We start from the raw sequence: 21752 nt of genomic DNA, 5'->3' as shown, positions 1-21752 counted from the left end.
CGAGTGACACAACTGCATCGAGAAAGATAACGATGGCATCGATACAAATGAAGGTTTAACAATAAGTTGCTCCTGGTATCCCTTCTTTTTTTTATTTATTTTACACAAGATCCTTTAATTTGCGGAAAGAGAAGGGCGAGTAAAGTAAATTAATCCAAAGAGCTTAATGTCTAACGGAGTCAATTAGCGTTGCAGATAGCTTACTATTCTATTGCATCTCTGATATTTTATAATAGGAGCGGCGTAGAGAGCCAATACCCGCGAATTGGAGTAAGCTTTTTACGTCGGATAGTGCTCGCCCGAACGCGTTATCGATTCGAGGCCACCGATCCCCGAGTCGTTCGGCCCTCGGACGCCCGTCGTAGCTCGTTTGCACGGGAACGAATGCGGCTTAGAATTTCGCGTCGCGCGCGGCAGGACCGGTGGCGGGCGCGTAACGGGAATGGGGAGGAGGAGGCCTTGCATTTTGTCCCCGTCCTCTCTGCGTCGCCTTCCATTCCCACAGCCTCTCTCGCTCGAGAGCTCTTTACGAATGCAACGGCGCGCCTGCATACTCGCGCCTAACAGTGCACGCTCGATTTTCCGCCTCCCACCTTCGCCCGCGCATCCTCGTCACATCCTCTCGCGCGATAATCGCCTTTGTTCCCGCGGGGTTGCTCGCGAATGTCCTTTCTTCGTTAACAATCGCGGATTAAATTGGTGGATATCTAATTGGCGCCCGATTGACGCCGCTAGTACCGTTCCATGTTGCAGTTTATAGCGAAAATCCGCTATTGTTCCGCACGTAAATGGTGACAAGCAGACAACGATTGCAAAAGAGGTTGTCAAGCCTTTACATGGATAACGAATGTGTGATTTTGACAACAAATCCGATGTGGAAGATAATCCCACGTGCCGCGTCCAAATTTCGCTTGTTCTACCCGCTTCGCGGTGGCTCTTAATTTATCTCCCTCTGTCTGAAAATGACGCTAATGATTATATAATTAACAAGAGGTAGCTCTTAATTTATCTCCCTAAAATGACGCTGATGATTTTATAATTAATAAGAGAAGTGCGCCAGAGGTGTATTATTTTACTTTCATGAACACAGGGAGCGTTTCTAACGACGCACAAAAATATTTTCTTCCATTTTCATACAATGAAAAAACAGCGAAGGAGTTTCTAATTCAGCAATACCCGGCTGACGATTAATAATTCCCATGCAAAATCGCGAGAGCTCGTTTGTAGAAACGTAACGTTCCAAAACGTTTGGAATAAGTGCGCTCGCATAAAGAGGGAGGAACGTGCGAAAATGCACCGATACAGGGCGCACGTCGGCGTCTCGCTTAAGTGGTTAACTACTAATTTTTTAACGCGCCTCGAGAGCGTATCGAGCGAGCTCTCTCCGCGCAGCGGGAAAGAACCTCCGACGCTCGTTGTTTTCCAGCCATTTCGTTTCGGCCGTCCCATCCGTTTCTCGCCTCCGGGAGGGGCTCTTTACGAATGCATCGACGTGCCTAGCACGTGCGCATTCTAAAATGCGCGCTCTATTTTCCCACCTGTCCCCTCCGCCCCGCGCGATACGGAGCGAAGCATTTTATTTCGCGTCGAGGCCTCGTGCACGCGTTTCCGCGATTCTCTCCTCTTCCCTCCTCACCCCTCGTTTCGTTTTACCTTCGTGCTCGAGTGCAGGTATGGGGGCAAATGAAGTGCAGTGTCGCCTCCATCCGTGCTCTCTTACGTAGCGTATCGCTAACAGATACAAGATTGTACCGACGACGAAACGTGGCCTCTATCTCTAATTAATGTAATGTAGTTAATGTACGACAGTGGACTTTTCTTTTATCGATGTGGAATTGAGAAATCCTGAGAAAAGATTTCACGACAAGATCTCCCGAAATTAATTGTCCTTTTAGAGACGGATATCCTTGATATTATTAAATCTCATTAATTTAGAATCCAACGTTTCATAGTCTACATTATGTCGTTAGTAGAAAAGTTATGATATTAAAATGCGTTTAATAAGTAATTAAAAATTCGAAGTGTTAAACTTTTCCATATAAACCTCGAGCCTCTTAATTCAATTCGTTCGTTCAGTCTTCATATTTGTTTTTTTTTCTTGTACGTATGCAAAATTTTTCTTAGGATTGCGACAGGAGTCATACGAGTGTCTACATCTCCGACACTTTTCATGTCTTTTTTGCTAGTGGACGCTGCCTCCGCGTTGGTTTCGTTGCACCTGTTGCACGTCGCGCCGTTTGGTTCCAACAGACTCGGTTATTGGTGTCAACGAGTCGTTAATCGATGATGTTCCGTACGGGGAAAAATATGTGCGCGGCACCTTATCGCGCGTTAAATATCAACTTCAAATCGCGACTGGTCGATAGAAGCCCTAATTACTTTCGTGGCTTCCCAATTTGAATTCTCACGGGGTCGCGAACGTGTCGCGGAAACTGTAAAGAAAATTGTAGGGTGTCTTGTTGAAGTTGCAAGATAAAATTGTCGCGAATCCTTATTCAGACGTGCGAATGTCAACAGTGATATTCCCTGACACGTCCGTATCTGGCGGAGTTAGCGATATTCATTGTCGGACAGGCTGATTGCAGCCGGCAAGTTACGGAGCGGTAGAGACACAGATAGAGCTGTACGCCCGTAATCATAGGAGTAGGTCGCGAAGACATTAACTCGCGCTGGTGCATCGCGCTGGTGCATCGCGTTGGCAGACCGCGTCGACCCACTTCTCTGCCTTTCATGCTTTCTTCCTTAAGGCAAAGCCGAAGGCACTAACGAAGGCTCGGATGAATTTCATAACCCCACGAGAAGTCCGCGAGGACTCTATTACGCTTCGCGGCGCCCTCCTTTTTTCCCCTTTTCCCCGCTTTCTTTTAGTCATCGCGCTCGTCCTCGCGCTAATTTTCGCAACGCGCCTCGCTACCTTGTTTCTACCTTTTTTCCTCCCTCTTTCTCCTTATCTCCATGTGCGTTACATGCATGTACATATGCATTACTCTCATATAGTTGCTAGAAAGCGTACAAAATCCCCGTTTGATCCTTTTACATATTCACTTTTTTTTTACACAAGTGCCTCGGCGATTGAAACTACGCAATTAATTCCACGAACGTTCTTTGCAATTACGAGACTAATTTAATCGCGAGTACAGCGATTTATTTCGAGAAAGCGTGCGCGAAATTAGTGTAGTTAAATGATTTTGAAATACAGCACTCTATTAATTATTATCCGTAATATTAACAACATCTCGAAAATAACGTTTGAATAGAGTTTGTTCACATAAATGTTATTCAAATAAAGTCAGTTTCAGAGTGACATAAAATTTATCAAAGGAGAAGGAAATTTCAATTAATAATGCTAATTAGATACTTTAGTCTTAAAAGACGATTAACAATTTCTTCTCGCTAACGACGACAAGTAATTGACTGGTAAAATGAGTCAATCGGTGAAGTATTGATTTGTTAATTCGGTATAGCTGGTCGAATAAACTATTCCCCGCTATGGCTCGTTTCCTATAGTCTCGGTTAGGTAAATGACGGTAAACCGTAAATACTCGCAGCATCGTCTAAGTTGGACCAAGGAGAGCGGATGAGGGGAATCAGCAGCCTCTTGAGCTAGTATCCGTTAACTCGAGTCAATTACTACAACAGAGAAGCATGGTTCGTCGTGCACGGGGGTAAAGTGGTCTCTCGGCGTGCTTCAACTTTCAATTAACTATGGCACGACGACAAACAGACTGGCAATGACAGTTGGGACCCTAAATTCTCTCTTTTATTATCGTATTACCGCTATTGCAGTTACGCGACATTATTGCATTATATTATTGCGTTACAGACATTGCACGTAGCAATAAATTGTTTCTCTTTCGACCAGTGTGATTTACAATCGTTGTCATGATAAATATTAGTGATTTAGCATTTCATTAAAGTCTTTGCACTAATCACACTTCTGCGTCTTATCGTTACTCGCGTCTTATCAAGTTTTAACAGGAATTAATTGGGGTGTGGGTTTTATCTCCGCGATAGGATGCAGTTGCATCACCTCGTGGCATTGCTTAATATTGATGTCCGCCGGGGCGCGACAGTAGTTATATTACGAGCCATCTAATTTCATGTCTCGAATAATTACGCCCTTGTTCCGATTGGATGTGACTCGATCATTTATTAAGCGGACGCTAATAATTCATTGCGGGTAATTCGGAACGTTCGCGAACTCGCACGAATTGATGTTTGCATCCTTAATGCATTTCCACGTCGCTCCGGTGCACACCGGCTTAGACGCGATTTGCGCTTTGCGGAAACTCCGTGTAGGTAGTTTACGAAACAGGGGCGCTTCGCATGGCTCTCCGGCGTGAAGGCTGCTGGCTGCAGCTCGATGTAGGTCGCGCGTTAATGACCAGTGCGTAAGCGACGAATTCAATTGAATCGTCGGTTTCGCAAGAAACGAGGATATCACGCGTGGCGTAGTTTCGCACAATGCGTACGACACAATTCGACGTGCGTTACCCGTGGGTCTGTAATTTTAAAAAGTAAGAGAGAGAGAGAGAGAGCAGCCCGTCTGAAATTACCTAGAGCATAGATGTTGTTCACTTGCTCTCCCCCTTCTCTCCCCCTTTTCTGCAACTTAATTAAAACTAAATTTTCTAGCTTTTGAAGCGTTTATAATCCCAGAACAGATCGATACCTCGACACTTTTCATCAGGGAAGAATGCACTGCGGTTTACGGGAAGAAACTAAAGGAGAATGCGAGAAACGACCCCTACACCTCGTATATCAAGAGCGGCGGATTAGAAGCGACGACCTTAATAAATCGGAGGGGGGGGGGGCAACCTAGTCAGACGTGGACGCGACACGACGTATTGTCCGAACAGCACTCGTAATTTAGGACGGATCAAAGGTGGGTCGGGGGACGGTTAAGGTTCGCGGAGAGCGGATCGGTCAGCAGGTTCCCAGGTGTCAGGTGGTACCCGGCCACTCCAGACGCGCCGAATCACCAGCACCCGGCCAGTCGCCACCATTTCCACGTAGGAAGCGACTAATGTCCTCGCTCATTTCCCACGATATATAGGCGGGCGCCGCATCGATTCTCGAAGCACCATCCGCCTGCCCGACGCGATATTAATGTTTAACTAGCGCGATCGTGTGTCTGATACATTACCGTTGCTCCCGGGGTTGAAATTGTTGCGCGCTGCGCTACACGCCCGTGCCACGGTGCTACATGTTACGTGAGTACGAAACAGGCGAATTGCAGAGAGTTTGTCGAACGCGCTGCTGTTATTGCGATACTATCGTGCGTCGAATTGTCTTCTATTGTTGGCCGGACGTGTAATTGGAACGCAACGTTATTCGATATTTTTCAGATATCTGCGACACGTACGAATCCTCGAATTGTTCTACGCGGTAATCTTTATAATTTTAATGAGGACTCGCGCGATAAGGACATTTTTTTTTTGGTACGATCGTATAGCCGCGCATTGAGAAACTGAGAAACATGTGTTACCTGTTGATTAGATTACCGCCATCTCATGTTCATGATGTTACATATTGACTTACTCTCGTTATCACGCGCCTCGGACGCGTTGCAGCGAACGCTATCCCGTGCGCCGTGGGCAGTCTGTCAAATTACGGGGCAGGTACTTGGAGACAGGCTCCTAATTCCGCTTCTAATAACCGGGGCTAGTTATAAGCGCCCGGAAGCGCTTTGTATTGTCAACGTTGCGAATCGATCAAACGACGAGCGCGCGTTGCGGGAACGGCGTGAGTTCACCGCGGACGCAAATATTTGCGAGGGTGAAAATTGCATTAATTAAAGAGAGAATAGAGATTTGCGATTTACGCGCTGTTTGACGTACTGCGAAATTTTGTGATCCCGTTTCTTTATTACCGCTGTTGTGGTTCTATTAAAAGAGGGAAAATAGGAAAGTTTGCAGAGACCAGGGTGCACGAGTTCTCGTACACCATATTCCAATTTCTGCGGCGCGCACTCGTTTACCGACGAGCTTTTTCCGCGTTACACGCGGAGCAACAGATGTTTCCGAACGAACTGGAGGAAGAGCGATGGCAAGGACAAGAGGGAGGTAGAGAAAGAGAGAGTTTTTGGCGTCGTTAAACTGTGGAGCGCAGAGCCACGCGAACTTTCGAGTTGTTGAGAGCGAATATTATTCTTATTTTATTCGCCGAGGGCGGCAAAAGCGGAAAATTCTGTCCACACTTCGCGGTTGTTCGAGAACGAGCTTTTTCCCAGTTCGACAGACAATGACCGAAACTCTGGACGAAAAGCTCGCGGCTTTGTGAGCGCGCTCTCGGTTCTCTCGCTCTTCTCGAAAAATTTCGTTGATTATATAATTCCGTATATCCGCGAATTGAAGGGCTAGGTGGAATAATAGTAGCAGAGTATAATGTGTGGAAATATAATTTTTATTGCCCCGCGACTCTCCCAATTTAATGCTGAAATATATTTCACTCTCTAGTACAAGTGGAAAGTAATCCAGTTACAGAGGCGAAATTTTAACTTACGGCTTTTCGAAACGGAATAATTTTTACGTGATATTTCAGTACGTAATTGAAAAAGCAGCGGTACGCTGGCTGTCGGACAATTAATCATTGTTGTTACAATTAATCATTGTTATTGCGGACGTTCGGAAAAATGGGGAAACACGCTAAATCGTTGAAAAGAATGAAACGTTTGGAGTAGTAATTAAGAAGCTATTAAGAAGTTATATTTGTTACGGTTTCAGGTTCGCTGGGCACGTCGGTATTCGATACAGACGTATACCTCGTCGGGGCGAGCGGGGGCGTTTACGCCCTTCTGGCGGCGCATCTAGCCAACGTCCTCCTCAACTATAACAATATGGAGTTCGGGATAGTTCGGCTCATCGGCATCTTCGTCATCGGTAAGTGGACCCTACTTCCTCGATCGGCGGCCCGCAACCACCGCGGCCAATCCTATCTACCTTCAACCTGCCAGCTCGATATCTCCGGTCGAACTGCTTTCGAGAGCGGCCACGATTGACCATTGGCGCCGACGATACATTAATCACGCATTGTGCCTTGAGCCAAACATTGCAAATTATCAGCCGTTGATAAATTACTACGGTCTACAAAGTATCATATGACAAATGTTGCATTTCGAGTAACATGATTGCGGCAGAAAAGATTTCTAGACGATTAATACGAATTCGCGATGTAGCTAAAGAATTAATCCTCACTATGGAAAACGATCTGTAAAGAATTGCAACGTATTCGCGATGCGGACGAAGGAGGATTAATGCTTGTTATAAAAAAAATCGAGAGAAATTTTCAAAGTTGAGAAGAACAGCTTCTGAACGGTATCTCTCCACTAGTCTCTTTGCAAAGTAGCGAGGACCTGTAGAGTCGCGAATTTGCAGGCACGTCTTTGAGGATTAAGGTAAAGTGCCTCGGACCTTCAGAGCAGAATACAATCTCAGAACGCGGCGCCTATGGCGACGTAATAATAGCGCGATATTGGCAAAGACGTAGAACTCTAGTATCGAGGGCCCATATAGCACGTAATCTGACCGCCACTGTACGTGCGCATTATCTGGTTCTAGTGGCCCTAGAGTCGCCTCAAATTCACCTCGACGGAGCCTCTCGAGTCTTCAATAACCTTGTTTAAGGGGTTGATTACCGTCAGCACGGATTCGGATATCCGCCGTTGCTTTCTCCCTCTCTATCTCTTACTCGCGCTGTTCCCAATATATTCGCATAGTTCCTGTCCGCGGTTGGTAACAGCCTGGACCCGTTCCGATCTACGCGCTTCGACTTGGATTACATCGTAATCCCAGCGCGAGAGCTTGACGAGCGAAGTAGAGCTTGATCGATAAACGCGCTCTCTCACGACGTGGAAGCGGGTCATCCGTTCAGCCGCGAATGCAAATGACGCTCTCGCAGGAGTCTGCGACGTGGCGAGGTCTCTCGCTCGCTCGCTCGCTCACTTCCCGCAACGTCTTAAGATGCGAAGAAAATGCGGCTCTATCAACTGCAATCAGACCTCTGTGAAGGAATTCAAGAGAGATTTGAATTTTCATATCTTATAGAAACATTTCTCCAAATGTTAACGATTCCGTTTAATTAACGGGTTTAGACATTGGATTAATTTCAGGTATCATCCATCGGATTTAGCAGAATCGTTAACAAATATCGAAATTGTCGATCAAGATGTCGCTCGAAGATATCCTCATTCTTTACTGAATAGTAACGCTTCAATATCTTTTTCGCGATTGCCTTCATTTTCGCTCATTGTCATCTAGTCCATTTCCTCTACTCGCGCTTGGTTCGGCGCCACTCCTGAAATTTCAATTTCCTCGTTTTTTCCCCCCCGCGGTAAGAGCTGGAAAGCGCAAGGGAGGAGCCACGAAAGCCGTCGCTATTCTGAAGTTTTAATTAAAAGATAGGTGTGCTCTCGCGCTGTGATCGCCGCGGAGAATTTTCGCCGACGTTGGGATTGTTTGCCACGAGAAGAACAGGTGGCTGTTCCGTCAAATTTTCAAGCGAGCACGGTGTCGTCACTCGTGTTTATCGAGTCATCAAGATAGCGCCTGCGTAAGCTTGATTGAAAATTAAAGAAGAGAAGCGATAGTCGAAGATTATGCAACAATAACGACCGCGGAGTCCATCTTCTGGAAAAAAAAGGAGATAGGGAAAACTGAAGGAAAGAGGAATTTTCACGCGATCAGAAAATTTTAATTTTAATTATGCAAGTAAATGTGATCTAGACGAATTATAATTATGGCGTACGAATAAGTGTTGAGCGAAGTCTATCGAGTAATCGTATATTTTGACAATGAGCAATTTTAATGATGGAATGGATCAGGTCTACAAATTACGAAAAGTACTTGAGATATAATGATGTATAATCCAATATTAACAGGTTAATATTAACAACTATAAGCTTTCATCCGACTATTTCATCAAAATTGGATTATATAAGCTGAAACGAAAGACCAGACAGCGTAGAATCGGTACTGAAGTGACGGATATCGCTTATGATGGAAAAGATACAATAGAATATTATATAATGAATATATACTCGTGGATATACTGATTGCAGTCGAGGAAATAAAGTTAGGAGAGCGGATAGACGGAAAAGCTCAGAAAGGGTCCAGCTTTTGTTACTTCAAGAGTTGTATAACTCAACCTTCAAGTTAAACGGCAACAGCGACGCAAAGAGATCGCGTTTGAGAACAGAAAGAAAACAGTATAAAGGATGTACATCAGAATTCGTACACTTCCTCGAAGTTATAAATGCCTCGATAAGCTTGAAGTTCTTCATATCTCGTTAACGAAAATTTTAAACTCAATTGCAGAATTACTAAATGTCGAAAATGAAATATGTCTTCGTAAAGAGACGAAAAAAAAAATCTTTTCTTCTTTGTACTTAGATGCTGTTAATTTAATTTTAACGGAAATTAATTTGGAAGTCAATTTATCGAGTTTTTCGCAGTTTTGGTACAATATATAATTATAAAAACTTCAAAGAACGATATAATTTTATATCAGCTAAAGTGGAAATCTCCTAGAAAGATAAGATCTCACGAATCGCTCATAACACTTAAGAGACCGTAGAAGGAATAATAATTTAATAATAATCTGCATTTATTAAGAAGATGAAAAAAATTCGTAGACGATGTTAAAACTTAGTAGGTTTCGGAACTAAAGACGAAAGATGATCCAATTGTGCCCAGGCTGCACAAAGCCGATTTCTACATTGACTAACGAAGAAGCAAATTTCTTCTACGGGAGCACAACGGACTTACATAATCATCGGCGATGGTCGCAGACGTAGAAAAAAGCCGCTGAGGAAGCTGCAGGAAAGCTCTTCTCTCGACGACACTTCGAGAGCTTCTCAAAGCTCGCCGTCGGCTTGGCTCTTCGTGGCATCCTTACTTTTTTCGTTCCACTCTCTTCCGCTTTCTTGTTTCTCCTTTTATCCCTCTTATGCTCTCCTTATCGCTTTACTATGCACCATTTTCATCGGTACTTTCAAGGCAGATAGCGAGAAAGAATTCTAAGAGAGAACACGCCGCGATAAGAGCGCTATTTTCTTTCTTCATCTTGTGACTTTGCTCATTTTAAATTAATCTACCAATCTGTTTGCGCCTGTTAGTTGTCAATTGTACTAATTCAAAAGATACCAGAAGTAGAATTTAATCGTAATCTAAAATTGAATAAATAAGACACATTATACGTTTATCGGATCGAGTTTGAATTGAAAGACGCGTGGAGGAACGAGAGGCTCGAAATGGTCACGCGTAATCATTGTAAATAGGTAGAGGTAACAAATTTGAAAACGTTGATATCTCTGATTGCAGCCAGTGCCGACGTGGGCTTCGCGATCTACGACAGGTACGCCGCGGAGCAGATGGGCCCGCCGGTGTCGTACGTCGCCCATCTGACGGGCGCCCTGGCGGGCCTAACGATCGGCCTCTTGGTACTGAAGAACTTTGAGCAGCGGCTGCACGAGCAGCTACTCTGGTGGGTTGCCTTGGGCGTCTACGCCGCCTGCACGATCTTCGCGATCATGTACAATCTGATGCACCCCGACTATCCATGACGCGAGGTCAGCTTCGCGTACGGCCAGCCGAGGCACACGTAACGCGAAGCTGATCGCCCTTGGAAGAAAAAGAAGAAGAGGAAGAAACGGCGGAGAGGACGGGAGGGACCGTCAACGTTGAGCAACGTCGAGGGAGATTTTCAAGTATCGCGAACTCTCGATAGCACGCTAAGCCGTGAGCTAAATCGTTCCCGAAGCACCGAAGGCGAAGGACACGTAAGGAACGAGAGTTATGCGACGGGGTCGTCGGCAGACGTTCTCCTCAAAGAACGTGACTTCGTTCTCCTTCCGCGCGAGAAGGACCGCGTAATAGTTTCGTAGTATATATTTTCTTCCAAGCCGGCCTGTTCGCGCGCGACAGTCGAGAGAAGCGACAGAGCGCTTGTCGAAAAGAAGCGAGAAACGAGCGAGGAAATGTAATATATTATTGATGAAAAATTCTAACGAAGGAGAACACTTGGAATGGAAGCGGTAGTGATCGGTAAAAGCGAACGCGATGTACTTCCGAAAAGAAGTAGGGGCTCTCCGCTTCCTTTAAAAAGGAGAAGAAGGGACGCGGAGGAAGAAGAAAATTGAGCGAATGTCCTCATTACGTTTCGTCTTTCCTGTTCGATAAAGCAGTCCGCGTTTCGCAATCCCGCGAAAACTCCTTAAACGCAATGCCGGAACTACTTCATCACGGCGGAATACGGGCAATTTTGCAAGCGGTGTAATCATAAAGAAAAAGGAACACACAACTGTTAGGCTCGTGTTATCCTACCATCAGCGGGACAACGAAACGTCATTGTTGCAAGATGACCATCCCGGGCCACGATAAAATGTCTTCGCGTGTCGTTCTAGAGAACGACGGAGCAGCGTGCGGGAAGGTTACGGATAATATTCTTCTTGGTCGGGAAAGAGGAAGTCGCGTGATCGCGAGACTAGTCGTTCAATCCCGTCGTCGCGCGTTCTTCCGCATTCTGAAGAAAAACCAAAGAATCGAGCTGGATGACAACGAGGTCGGTCGGCCATCCGGAAAACGCAAAATCCTTGAGGGACGGGGCATTTCTGCCCGAACCTGAACAAGGTACAAGAGGAATTCTCTCTTATGGCATTCGTTTATTTCCGCGCAATGTTGGCCGCAGTCGTCCTCGGAAAAACCAAAGAATCATACTCGACTGTGTGGACAACGCTCGCTGTCCTTTGTCGCGTTGAAGAAATTTCTTTGCTCGATGACGAGAAGAAGAAGAAAAAAAGAGGAAGGAGATGATGATGATAGAAAGAGAGCGAGAGGAAGAAATTGGAAGAAACAGCGAAGTAAAGCAACGGAAGAGGTAAAGAGGAAACGGGAGGACTTAATGGATCCTTCGCGGTCGATGAAACATTGTACAAATGACCGCGACGGAGAGGTACGAAGATGATGAAACAAAAACCGCGCTCGAGAAAATTGGTAACCATCGACGTTCCTCTCGAAACCCTCTCGAAACATTCGACTCGCGAGACGAATTCGTGGACGTGGACGGAAACGTAGAGGAGCAGACTGCGTCAAGCTTGATGATGAAGAGCTCGTGCCGGTGGAAGATTTTTTTCCGATCGGGATGAATGATTAGTCGCGACGACAAATTTTGCAGAGACCGATCGACTGATCGATCACTAATTTTGCGATAGTGCGAAGAATACTGCTAATCGAATCGCGCAAATAATTGTGAAGTATTCATGGAAAACGATGTGAGTATTTGTTCATTAAATATATGTATAATCTTTTTGTTTACATCATCGCATCTGCTGGAAGGTTCACTTGTGGCGCTTCGGGTCGCCACGAAACTTATGGCAAACTCGGTTGCTTGCACTGCGAAAATTCTGTATTTAACTTTGTCTCAAATATGTTAAATATCTTAAATATGTTGTCTTAGATATACATGTTCAAAGAGTATTTAGTCAAAACAATGATCCGTATGTACGCTATACAGAGCATTGTTTAAAAGAAATATATTTCAAGAGGTATTTGAAACGATCCTTAAATATAAGAATTGACCATAAACAAGTCAGTATGCGCTCAGTGCGCGCTAGTGCAAGCACTCGAATTCGCTGGTAGAGAATTTATTTCGTATTTCTCAAACTTTCGTAACCGTTTTCGACATTACTGTTTTCTATAGATGCTTCACAAGTGTGCACAACTGTCGAGTTTACGTATTATTCTTTATAATGTGCGTAAATTCGCGAAAAATCCAATCGCAACAAAAATTCGCTGATATTTGGACATGTGTTTATTATCGCGCATAGATAGATCGATCATTATAGGAACGCAAATTCACCAAGTCACAAAAATTCATCCGAATAGCCGTTGCATATTTTCCGTGTCATTGTATTACATCGCAGAGTCTTGCGCAAAGGAAAAGTTAAAAAAAAAGAAGAGAGAACATTCTCAACGCCGCGCTTGCGAGAGTCAAAACGCCCCCGAACGCAATACCGTCGAAACGCGTACTGTATCATTGTAAAGAAATACTATTTAATATTGCAGAAAGATAATATTTCGAGATAAGCATTGGACTATCAATTGTGTACATAAATCAAGCTTCGTTTCGACGCGCATTGCCATTCGCGCGATTGTGATTTTCGCGAGAGCTTTCCGCATGATGGATGTAATAATGCGCAATGCAACGGCGATCAAGCCTATGACAAAACAACACCCGGCCGACCTGTCGGTCGGTTTTCAGTCGCTAGTCCGCGCTTTCGATAGCGACCGCTCGTTAACGTCCTCGCAAAATCCCCCTGACGACGCATCTGCCTGCGCGCGCGATCATTAACGCGCATTAATTGTACACCATTGTAAATACCTGTATATAGCATAGAGACTCTGTGTGTGTTTTTTGCGTGTGTATGGGAGCGTTTCACGCGAGTGAAGAGGAGGAGGCGCGAGACAGAGCGAGGAAGAAAAAAAAATTAGAAGAGGAAGGGAAGAAGAGAGTTGGAGTCGGGTCACAGTCTAGTCGTTTCGCGTCGTTGTCGTAAGTATATACAAAATATACATATTGTATTTAAATCGAGAGCAAGAGAGAGAGAGAAAAAGAGCCGCACATTCTCGGGAGAGCACACGCTTAGTGTACATAGTCACACGCGAGACATATGTTCCTCACCTTTAATTTATCATCGTGTCATCGTGTCTTCGGAATCAGATCGTGCGATTGCCGCCCGCGTGGCGTGCGACCTAAACGGTACCTGTGCCGACGATGGCATCGGAGTATCCCGGATGCGTTCAGCGTTGATCCGCGGCCGCTCGATGGGCCGTTTAGACGGGGGGTATTTTCACCGCGCGTTTAGCCGCAAACACGACTGTTTGATTTTCACCGAGAGAGGATATTTATTTGGCCTATTATCTTCGTTACATTGAACGATTAAATTAAGTTAATCAGCCACAAATTGCATTTCACGATCGCGCAACCACGCTCGAGCGCCCTTTTTGGACGGTGCAGTAATTTAAATCGATTAAGAAAATATATTTTTTTACAATTTATGGATGGCAAAGATTAATTTATATATAAAATCGCAAGAAAGTGACGTATCAAAGCCCTTGGGGTTACGGAAGGAAGAGCTTGTCTTTGTTCCCCCTCAGAATATGGCAAGTCTAACTTTGCCTGACGGCTCATTTAGCGTTGAATGCGCGGTGACTGATAAAGTCCCAAAATCGGAAGCTAAACGCGGCGCTGAACAAAGTTCGAATACTGCGAGCCAAAGTCTGTACAGTAGTTTGGATAGTGTCGCGGTATGTGTCTCTCTAATGTTTAGTTGTATAGGTTGTTCGTTTGTCGAGATAGCCCGACTCACTGCCTATTTTGTAATACGACTTAGCGCCACGTGCGCCCCTTTCGTTCCCTCAAAGACCGCCGTTCAGCGCGATTCGTGTGTTATGTAAATTTCGTTGAACGCCCACGTTTTTCCGCACTTCTCGCGCAACACCCGGAAGGGGAAGAAACGCGTTTGATTTCACGGATGTGTTCTTGGGTTAAACAATTAATTAGCGATTACACTATCATATTCCCAGCGACGGCGCGCGAACCTATATTTATTTTTCGTAAAGTGGGAACCAGCTGCGTTGTTCCCGAATCCCGCGTGTACGAAGCCCCCAGTTCTTTCCGATATTTTTTCGGGATCCTTTCCTCGGCTCTGGGAAACCCTACGCGAGTACCACGAGATGAAATGTGTGAAAAATCGTCAATTAGTCGACGAGCGAAAATTATTTTCCCACACTTGCGCGATTTAGGGTAGCGCGTTTAACGTTCAGGAGAAAAAGAAATATTGAAATTCTGCCCGGTAGGTTCCTCCTTGTTTCGACGGGGATCAAACTAATGTATTATTATTTATGTTGCGCTGACCGTAGTGTAATAACGTTAACATACGATACCAAATAATACGTAAGATTTAGTATGAAACAGTAATATATTATTATATTATTTTTTATTAATATTATTGTTAATTGCTATCGCATCTTTCGTGGCACCAAGGAAGAAAGTAATTTTTAGTGCTGGTAATTTGGCACGGCCGGCCTGAATGGCGCGAGGCGGACAAGTGGTCCTCGGCGAGGAGGAGCGGAAAGAGCGCCAAGGGGACGCGAATCGAGCGCGAGCGAGAGATCAAACGAGAGTAATTAACGATGCTAGTCAATTAGTACCCGCGAAGGCAGCTAACGCCAGATCCTAGCTTAAAGTACGACGGCTAGGTAACTCGCTTTAAGACGTCGAAGAAGCTCGAGATACCGATGACGCCGAGGAAGAAGGGTGACGCAAAGAAGAGAGAAAGAAAGGAGGTCGAGGGGCGAGGGAGGTCTAAGGAGGTTTAAGGATTCGAGAACACTGAGGGAGCGAGAAGAGGACGCTGAAGAGCGCCCAAAAGGTGGTTGCTCAAAGAGTCGAGGAGACGAAGGAGAGCTTCGATGGTTGGCTGGCTGGCTATGTCAGTCGACAAGTGTGTACTTGGCGGAAGAATGCAAAGGGGGAGCAAAAGTGACGTTCCTAACAACGCCCGGCCGGATCGTGCGCTAGGCTCTAGGTGCGACAATTACGGTCGAAAGTGTCCCACACACGTGGGACTGTAGGGTGTCTCCAATCGCCGGCGAAAAAAAAAATACGTACTCTTTATTGTGACGCAAAACCGAGATTATCTTTCGTCGATTTTACTCGTACAATTTGATATTCTCGTAACAGTTGGATTCTGATAAAATAGGGGTAACGATCGATTTGAAATTAAGCGCATTTAATACGCAGAGAAATAACTTAATAACCAATTAACGCACCGAACGAATCACGTGCGGCGAATTAAGATTTTTATCTTCCGTATACGCACATTTGTCGATAAGCCGATAAACGTTGCTTCTATTGTTACGTAAATCAATAATAAATATATAAATGATTAAATGCAGAGCAAAGTTATTAAGTTTGTACCGATAAATCGAACGTGATTTTCGTTATGTATGTATAGCCTTGTTAAATATTTAATTCGATTTGCTTCATAAATGCAGTAACGATTTCAGTTCTTTTGAAGTGGTACGAACCTTTCATAACGCTCGATCGATTCGAGCTTCCATTAATTACCATCGTTGTTAACGATAATTTATGCATCGATGAAATACAGCCCCGGCCGAAAAGAGTCGCTTTCCCCAGGAAAATCGAACAGGTGTCGATCCGCTGGCTATTAACATCCAACGGGGAAACATATAATTTAGAGACTTCATACAACATTTATGGCGTATGATTTCCATTTTATTAATCCACCGTCGGGTTAAATGACGATGCCAAAGAGCACGCACGGCGCATAATTATTTACACACGCTCGTAACTCGAACGTGGGAATAAATTATACGTCGTCCGAAATCCCTCGCGCAAATGACCCGCGTAATGTGCATATACCCCGCGATGATACTTCGTCAATTATACACCTAGCGGCGTGATTGAAATCGAGTGGAAAAGGAAACGTACGATCAGTGCATAGGGATTTGCCATTTACATCGACACCGCGATATCTTGTTGCCGGCGAAAGAGGACTCGCTTCGACATTTTTTTCAGTACCCAAGCGATGCTGAAGCCTTGCCCTTTTCATGAACGCCTCTCATCATGAACGGGCTTCAAACAAACAAACGTCAAAGTCGTTTCGGAATCGAATTTTCTTATCAGCGCACATCTGTCACCCTTCCAAAAGCGTCATCGGATTTCCGGTATCCGGGTCCAGTGAGCCCGAAAGAAACGAGAAAAATAACACCGGGGAAACAGCGTCTCGCTCGAAGCTATCTGGACTTTAATTTACGCTCTGGCACTCGATCCGCGCCCAAAAGCTCGAGTTTAGGTCACTATATCTTCTATTTTTTTTTCGTTTTATTTAAAAGAGGGCGGCGCGCATCCCGCCCGAGTGCGCGCGCGCGCGCGCGTGTGTGTGTGCGTCCGTGCGTGTTAATATTTAAATCGAATGGGTATGCGTGAATATTATGTTTGTTCGTAGCGATCGAGGATCGTGAAGTCTACGATGGAGCGCAATGATTAAACTCATTAGCTTAATTCCGTATCGTAATCGTTCCTACTTTAGTTTCCGTATAATTCTGTGATGCGTATTTAAATAAATATATTACCGCAAAATTACGGTATGTTGCTGTTGATTATATATATACACACACACACGTATATATACAATGTTCATCTTTCTCAAAGCCATCTGGAGAGAGAAATTTCGTAGAGCATATTTCTCTATATCTCGGAAATTCGTTTGATACGAAACTATTCCGTACGCAAACTTTCTCTTTTGCCGGCCGCTTTTTACGGTGTAGTTTCATTTTTTTTAAAAAAAGTAAGCCAGTGAGTCAAGTATGTTGAGCTTATCACGATCCGGACATCTGTAGCGAGGATGCTCATAAATCTGTTATGTATCGATGTGAATGGAAACGATCGCATAATAATTTAACAATTAATTTATTATTGTATTATATAGAATATATTGTTATTATTTAATTGCCGTGAAAGGACGCGTGAGTGTACAAAGTAGACCGAGAGTGCGTCGAAATACCGAGGTATTTTACCGGATTTTAATAATGCATTTTTTTTTTGCGCCGGTGAATAGCCGAAGCGATACATAACGGGTCCAGCGAAAAGCGGCGCGTGTTTTATCCCGTACCGTTTTTTTTTTAGTCCCCTGACTATGCGATCTTCGATCGAGTGATTAAGCGATCGGCTGAAAAGCGTGATCCGTTAATTTTTATATTGTGCGTGTCACACTGTCATTAAGTATTATTTATTGGTGAAAGTGGAGGACCCCGTACGCGCCCGTTTGCGGAGAAACCTCCCGGTCTGTCTGTCCGTCATTTCGTTTTATTTTTAATTAGCCCGCTTAATACAGCAAAGGCGCGCCGCCGCATCACAGACGCACCTGCGACCCTGGCAACACCTGCGACAGTCGACAATTTCGGCGAGACCGGCGTTCGCCTGGGATATTTTCTAAAATTTCATCATTAACCCGCAACCGTATTATTAGCGCTAAACTTACATTAATTTTGCGAGCGCGTGCGAAATATTAGATAGATATCTAACATGAATCTTCCTAATTAATCCTATGTGAAGCAATTATCACGAACGGAAAATATAATTAACACCGCAAAGACATTTTACGTTTACATATAAGTTACCAGTGGTTTGTCAGTTTTCTGTACGCGACTTTATGTAATAAATGAAAAACACGATCTCTGTAATTGATCGTAAAGTCACCCGAGTCAAAAAAGTTACGCAAGTGTGCAAATTTAAATTAGTAGATTAATCAAAACAATCATCAAAAGCTTGCGTTCAAACGATAAATACGATTAAATTTTAAAAAAATGTGAGTACTTTTTATGCAAATATGTTCGAGCGAGTAATGGTCGCGCGATTTCTGTTCTGCAACGAAACTCTGAGATGCCCGATCACGATAACGATAAGGTCCAAAGACGCGCAAGATGGACAGCATGAATACACAACTGATATAGTAATAAAATAATAACGTTAATAATTTATATTATATAACAGTCACAACTGTACACAAGCCAAAGAGGTGGAGCTAGTAAAGGAGAGACAGAGAGACAAAGAGACAAACAAAAAAAAAGAGAGTATGTGTGCGTGCGAGAGATGAAAAGGAATTTCAGGCGTTTAATATTATTAATTGTCTTTATCGGACGTCATTTGTCAATGTTCATCAAAGCATCGCCATTGTCATGTTCTTCACTATTTATCATTGTCGATGAATTAATTATTATTCTTATAATTATTGTCATCATTTTATATATGTATATGTATGTATGTATGCATATATATATATATGTATATTGTACAAAACGTGATAACTACGAATCCTCGCTTAGATAATTCGCATAGTAATTTTCTGTACACACATTCGCCGCGGCAGAAGAAAAATACAATGGTATTTAAAAGATTCAATTGATATTATCTTTTTATACCTATGACCAAACGGTAAGAAATCTCATCGCGTAAATTTGAAGTGCAGATTTCGAAAATTATGTGTTTTAGCGATAAGAAGACAAAAGTTTGATTCGTGAACTCTTTTAAACATCTGCATCTCAACAGTAACGATGTTAAGGGAAATATGTGTCGACTTGTTACTGTTGAAATAAAGATCTTTAAATATCAGATGCCTTTTTAGCATTTCCGACATTTCTTTCCCTTTCTTCACATAATTTCTGTTTTCGAATCTCATTAAAGTGTAATAATCCACTTTTAATAAAAGTAAAAAATTAATTTATTAATTTTCTATTTTACTTATTCATCTATTAATTATTATACAATATTGTATAAACGAAAAATGTCATTTTTTAATTTATATACAAATTAAGTAAAATTTGATCGCTGTTTTATATCGTTATAATTATACATATATGCAAATTATCATTATCCTAATAATAATTTTATCGACATCAACAATCGTGTGATTGTTACAAGAATCTTATGTATCATTTGAAAGGAATAGCGAAAGGTAGAAATCTACCTTGCTCACTACGTTATCACCAGTTGATTCAGTTGTTCAGTAATTGATATGAGTATACCATAAGCGTAGAGTTTATTTATCGGGAAACTTATTATTTGCTTGCTTCATTAAAAAAATTGATTGTTTTAAATCTCGAAAAAGTCACCAAAATATTAGGAGAATATAATCAGCATGGAAATTGCATTATTTAAAATTTCAAGGAAGTTTCAGAATTTAAACAATTTTTCAAATTTCCCAAGCATTACAATTCCAAGAGCTTAAAATTTTGATTCATAAAAATCAAGATCTTGAAAATTAACAAAGAAAAAGTAATTGGTTAAAAACTACTCGTATCCAAGTCCAAAAATTTGTGAAGAACTGAAAGAAATGCAATCCCAAAACCTCTTAAAATTCGGAATTGCGAGCCATGAAAATGTAAATTCCTAAAAATCAAGTATGAAAATTAAGAATTATAATTAAGAATCAAGCGAAACGAAGTCATGAGCACCCAACCTTTAATTTCTAAAAACTGAAATTTTGTTATTTCTTTGTTATTTCTTTCTTTTATTTATGTATTGTGAGAAAGGCTCTGATTACACATGTAATTTAATCATCGGCAAGACACATGTTATTAAAGGTCGATCATTAAAGGTCTATACAGTTCTATCGAAATTTGCATTACTGTCAAAAGTTGGACGATTAATTTAGAATATTACATTTATTTCATGATTTATTATTAGTGTTTTATAAATATGTATGTATCTCTACGGCACGATAATTCGACTTTTATTTAAAACTGCGTTATCCGATCATACAAAGATTTCTTACCGACAAGGCGGAGTATACAGCGCCAAGTAAAGTGAAACTTTGTGATCAGCTGTGATGGTACAAGCCTCAAAGACTCACATTTGTAGAATTGGCGCCCCCGAGATATATCAGACTATCTCATATTTAACACTATAGACTGCTCTAATTTGTTGAAAATATAAATAAATGAGGAGACGTGCACATTAAATAATTTATATCCACTTAGAAACATGGAATATTAATGTTATTAATTATATAGTTGACACTTAAGATTATTCAAACTTAAACAGACTTCGGGAATATAATCTTTAAATCAAGATATCGAGTTTTTAAATAATTTGTCTCCAATTTTTAAGTAATTTATTGTTACTACATTTCGTATTTTAATGAAAGACTGTTTTTCATTAATTATATAATTTTAGAGGATAATTTCTTATAATATTCTTTTAGGAATATGTAGATTGGATGATATGTAGGATATAATACTGATTAAATAATACGTAATTTACGTAAGATTAACGTTTATTCATAAATGTACAGAGACTGCCAGCCAAATTTATATCAATAAATACACGTACACAATTAATTACTCTCTTTAGCGGATACTGTGATTACAAATTAAACAAAGTATAAAATTATTGTTGAGTTTCTTCGATACGATGAGTGCTGAAAGAGCACAGCGACGAGACACGTTTATAATTGATAAACTAGCAATACATTTTTTCATACTACTCTCTCGTAAATACAATTATAGTAAATATAGGTAAACTTATTTTTATTCAAACAGAGCACGTTATAATTAACCAAATAAGTTTAGATTGAATTAGTAGCTATATAATAAAAACTTGACATGAATTACACGCACAATTTAGTGACTCTACGCTTTCACTTTTGTTCAACAAATATTTCATATAAGCGAATGATATCCCACCAATGTGTTTTACGAAATTATTGCAAATAATTCTCTGATGATTGCATCATGAAAATTCGTACAAGAAGTCGGAAGCAATATGTTTATTAATAAAAGCTAAAACTCAAAAGAATGAACCACGAAATTGTAATTCTAGCGAGCTCTTATTTGAATGAATCTCACAATCAGTGGAAATCATTGTACACAAAATTTTATTGTAAAATGAATTGTTACACGACATTAGCCTGGCAGATAGTTTATTTGTTTGATTCCGACGTTTCGACCATACGGGTTGTGGGCCTTTTCAAGGAATTTGATAATAAATATTACGTATTAAATTAAAAAAAAAACGTGGTCGTTACGTCGGATGGACGTGTCTTCGAACACAGTTCTCCGAGTAACGCCCAGCGATGGATATCAAATCTCCGTTTTTTTTTAAATTTAATACGTATAACGTGATATCTATTATCAAATTCTTTGAAAAGGACCACAACCCGTCTGGTCGAA

General features: G+C 42.2%; 1 protein-coding gene across 3 annotated transcripts in view; it reads left to right on the top strand.

The window, feature by feature from the left end:
- Nucleotides 1-21752, top strand: part of LOC105567785 (protein rhomboid) — a 420998-nt gene that overhangs the window by 384281 nt on the left and 14965 nt on the right. The window contains exons 8-9 of one of the 3 annotated variants that reach the window (XR_001009390.1): nucleotides 6726-6881; nucleotides 10320-12268. Coding sequence is in view for 1 of the 3 variants with exons in the window: in XM_012022926.1 (XP_011878316.1) it covers nucleotides 6726-6881; nucleotides 10320-10561 (398 nt within the window). In the remaining 2 variants the exon portion in view is untranslated. Of the gene's footprint in view, nucleotides 1-6725; nucleotides 6882-10319; nucleotides 19327-21752 lie in introns of those variants that run through there. The other 2 variants (XR_001009389.1, XM_012022926.1) reach the window with 2 other exon arrangements.

This window comes from Vollenhovia emeryi, unplaced genomic scaffold (genome assembly GCF_000949405.1).
Source record: "Vollenhovia emeryi isolate VEMERY1.0 unplaced genomic scaffold, V.emery_V1.0 DF939134.1, whole genome shotgun sequence".
NCBI lineage: Eukaryota > Metazoa > Arthropoda > Insecta > Hymenoptera > Formicidae > Vollenhovia > Vollenhovia emeryi.
The sequence above is the reverse complement of the archived record's forward strand: the minus strand, read 5'-3'. Positions and strand labels throughout refer to the sequence as shown.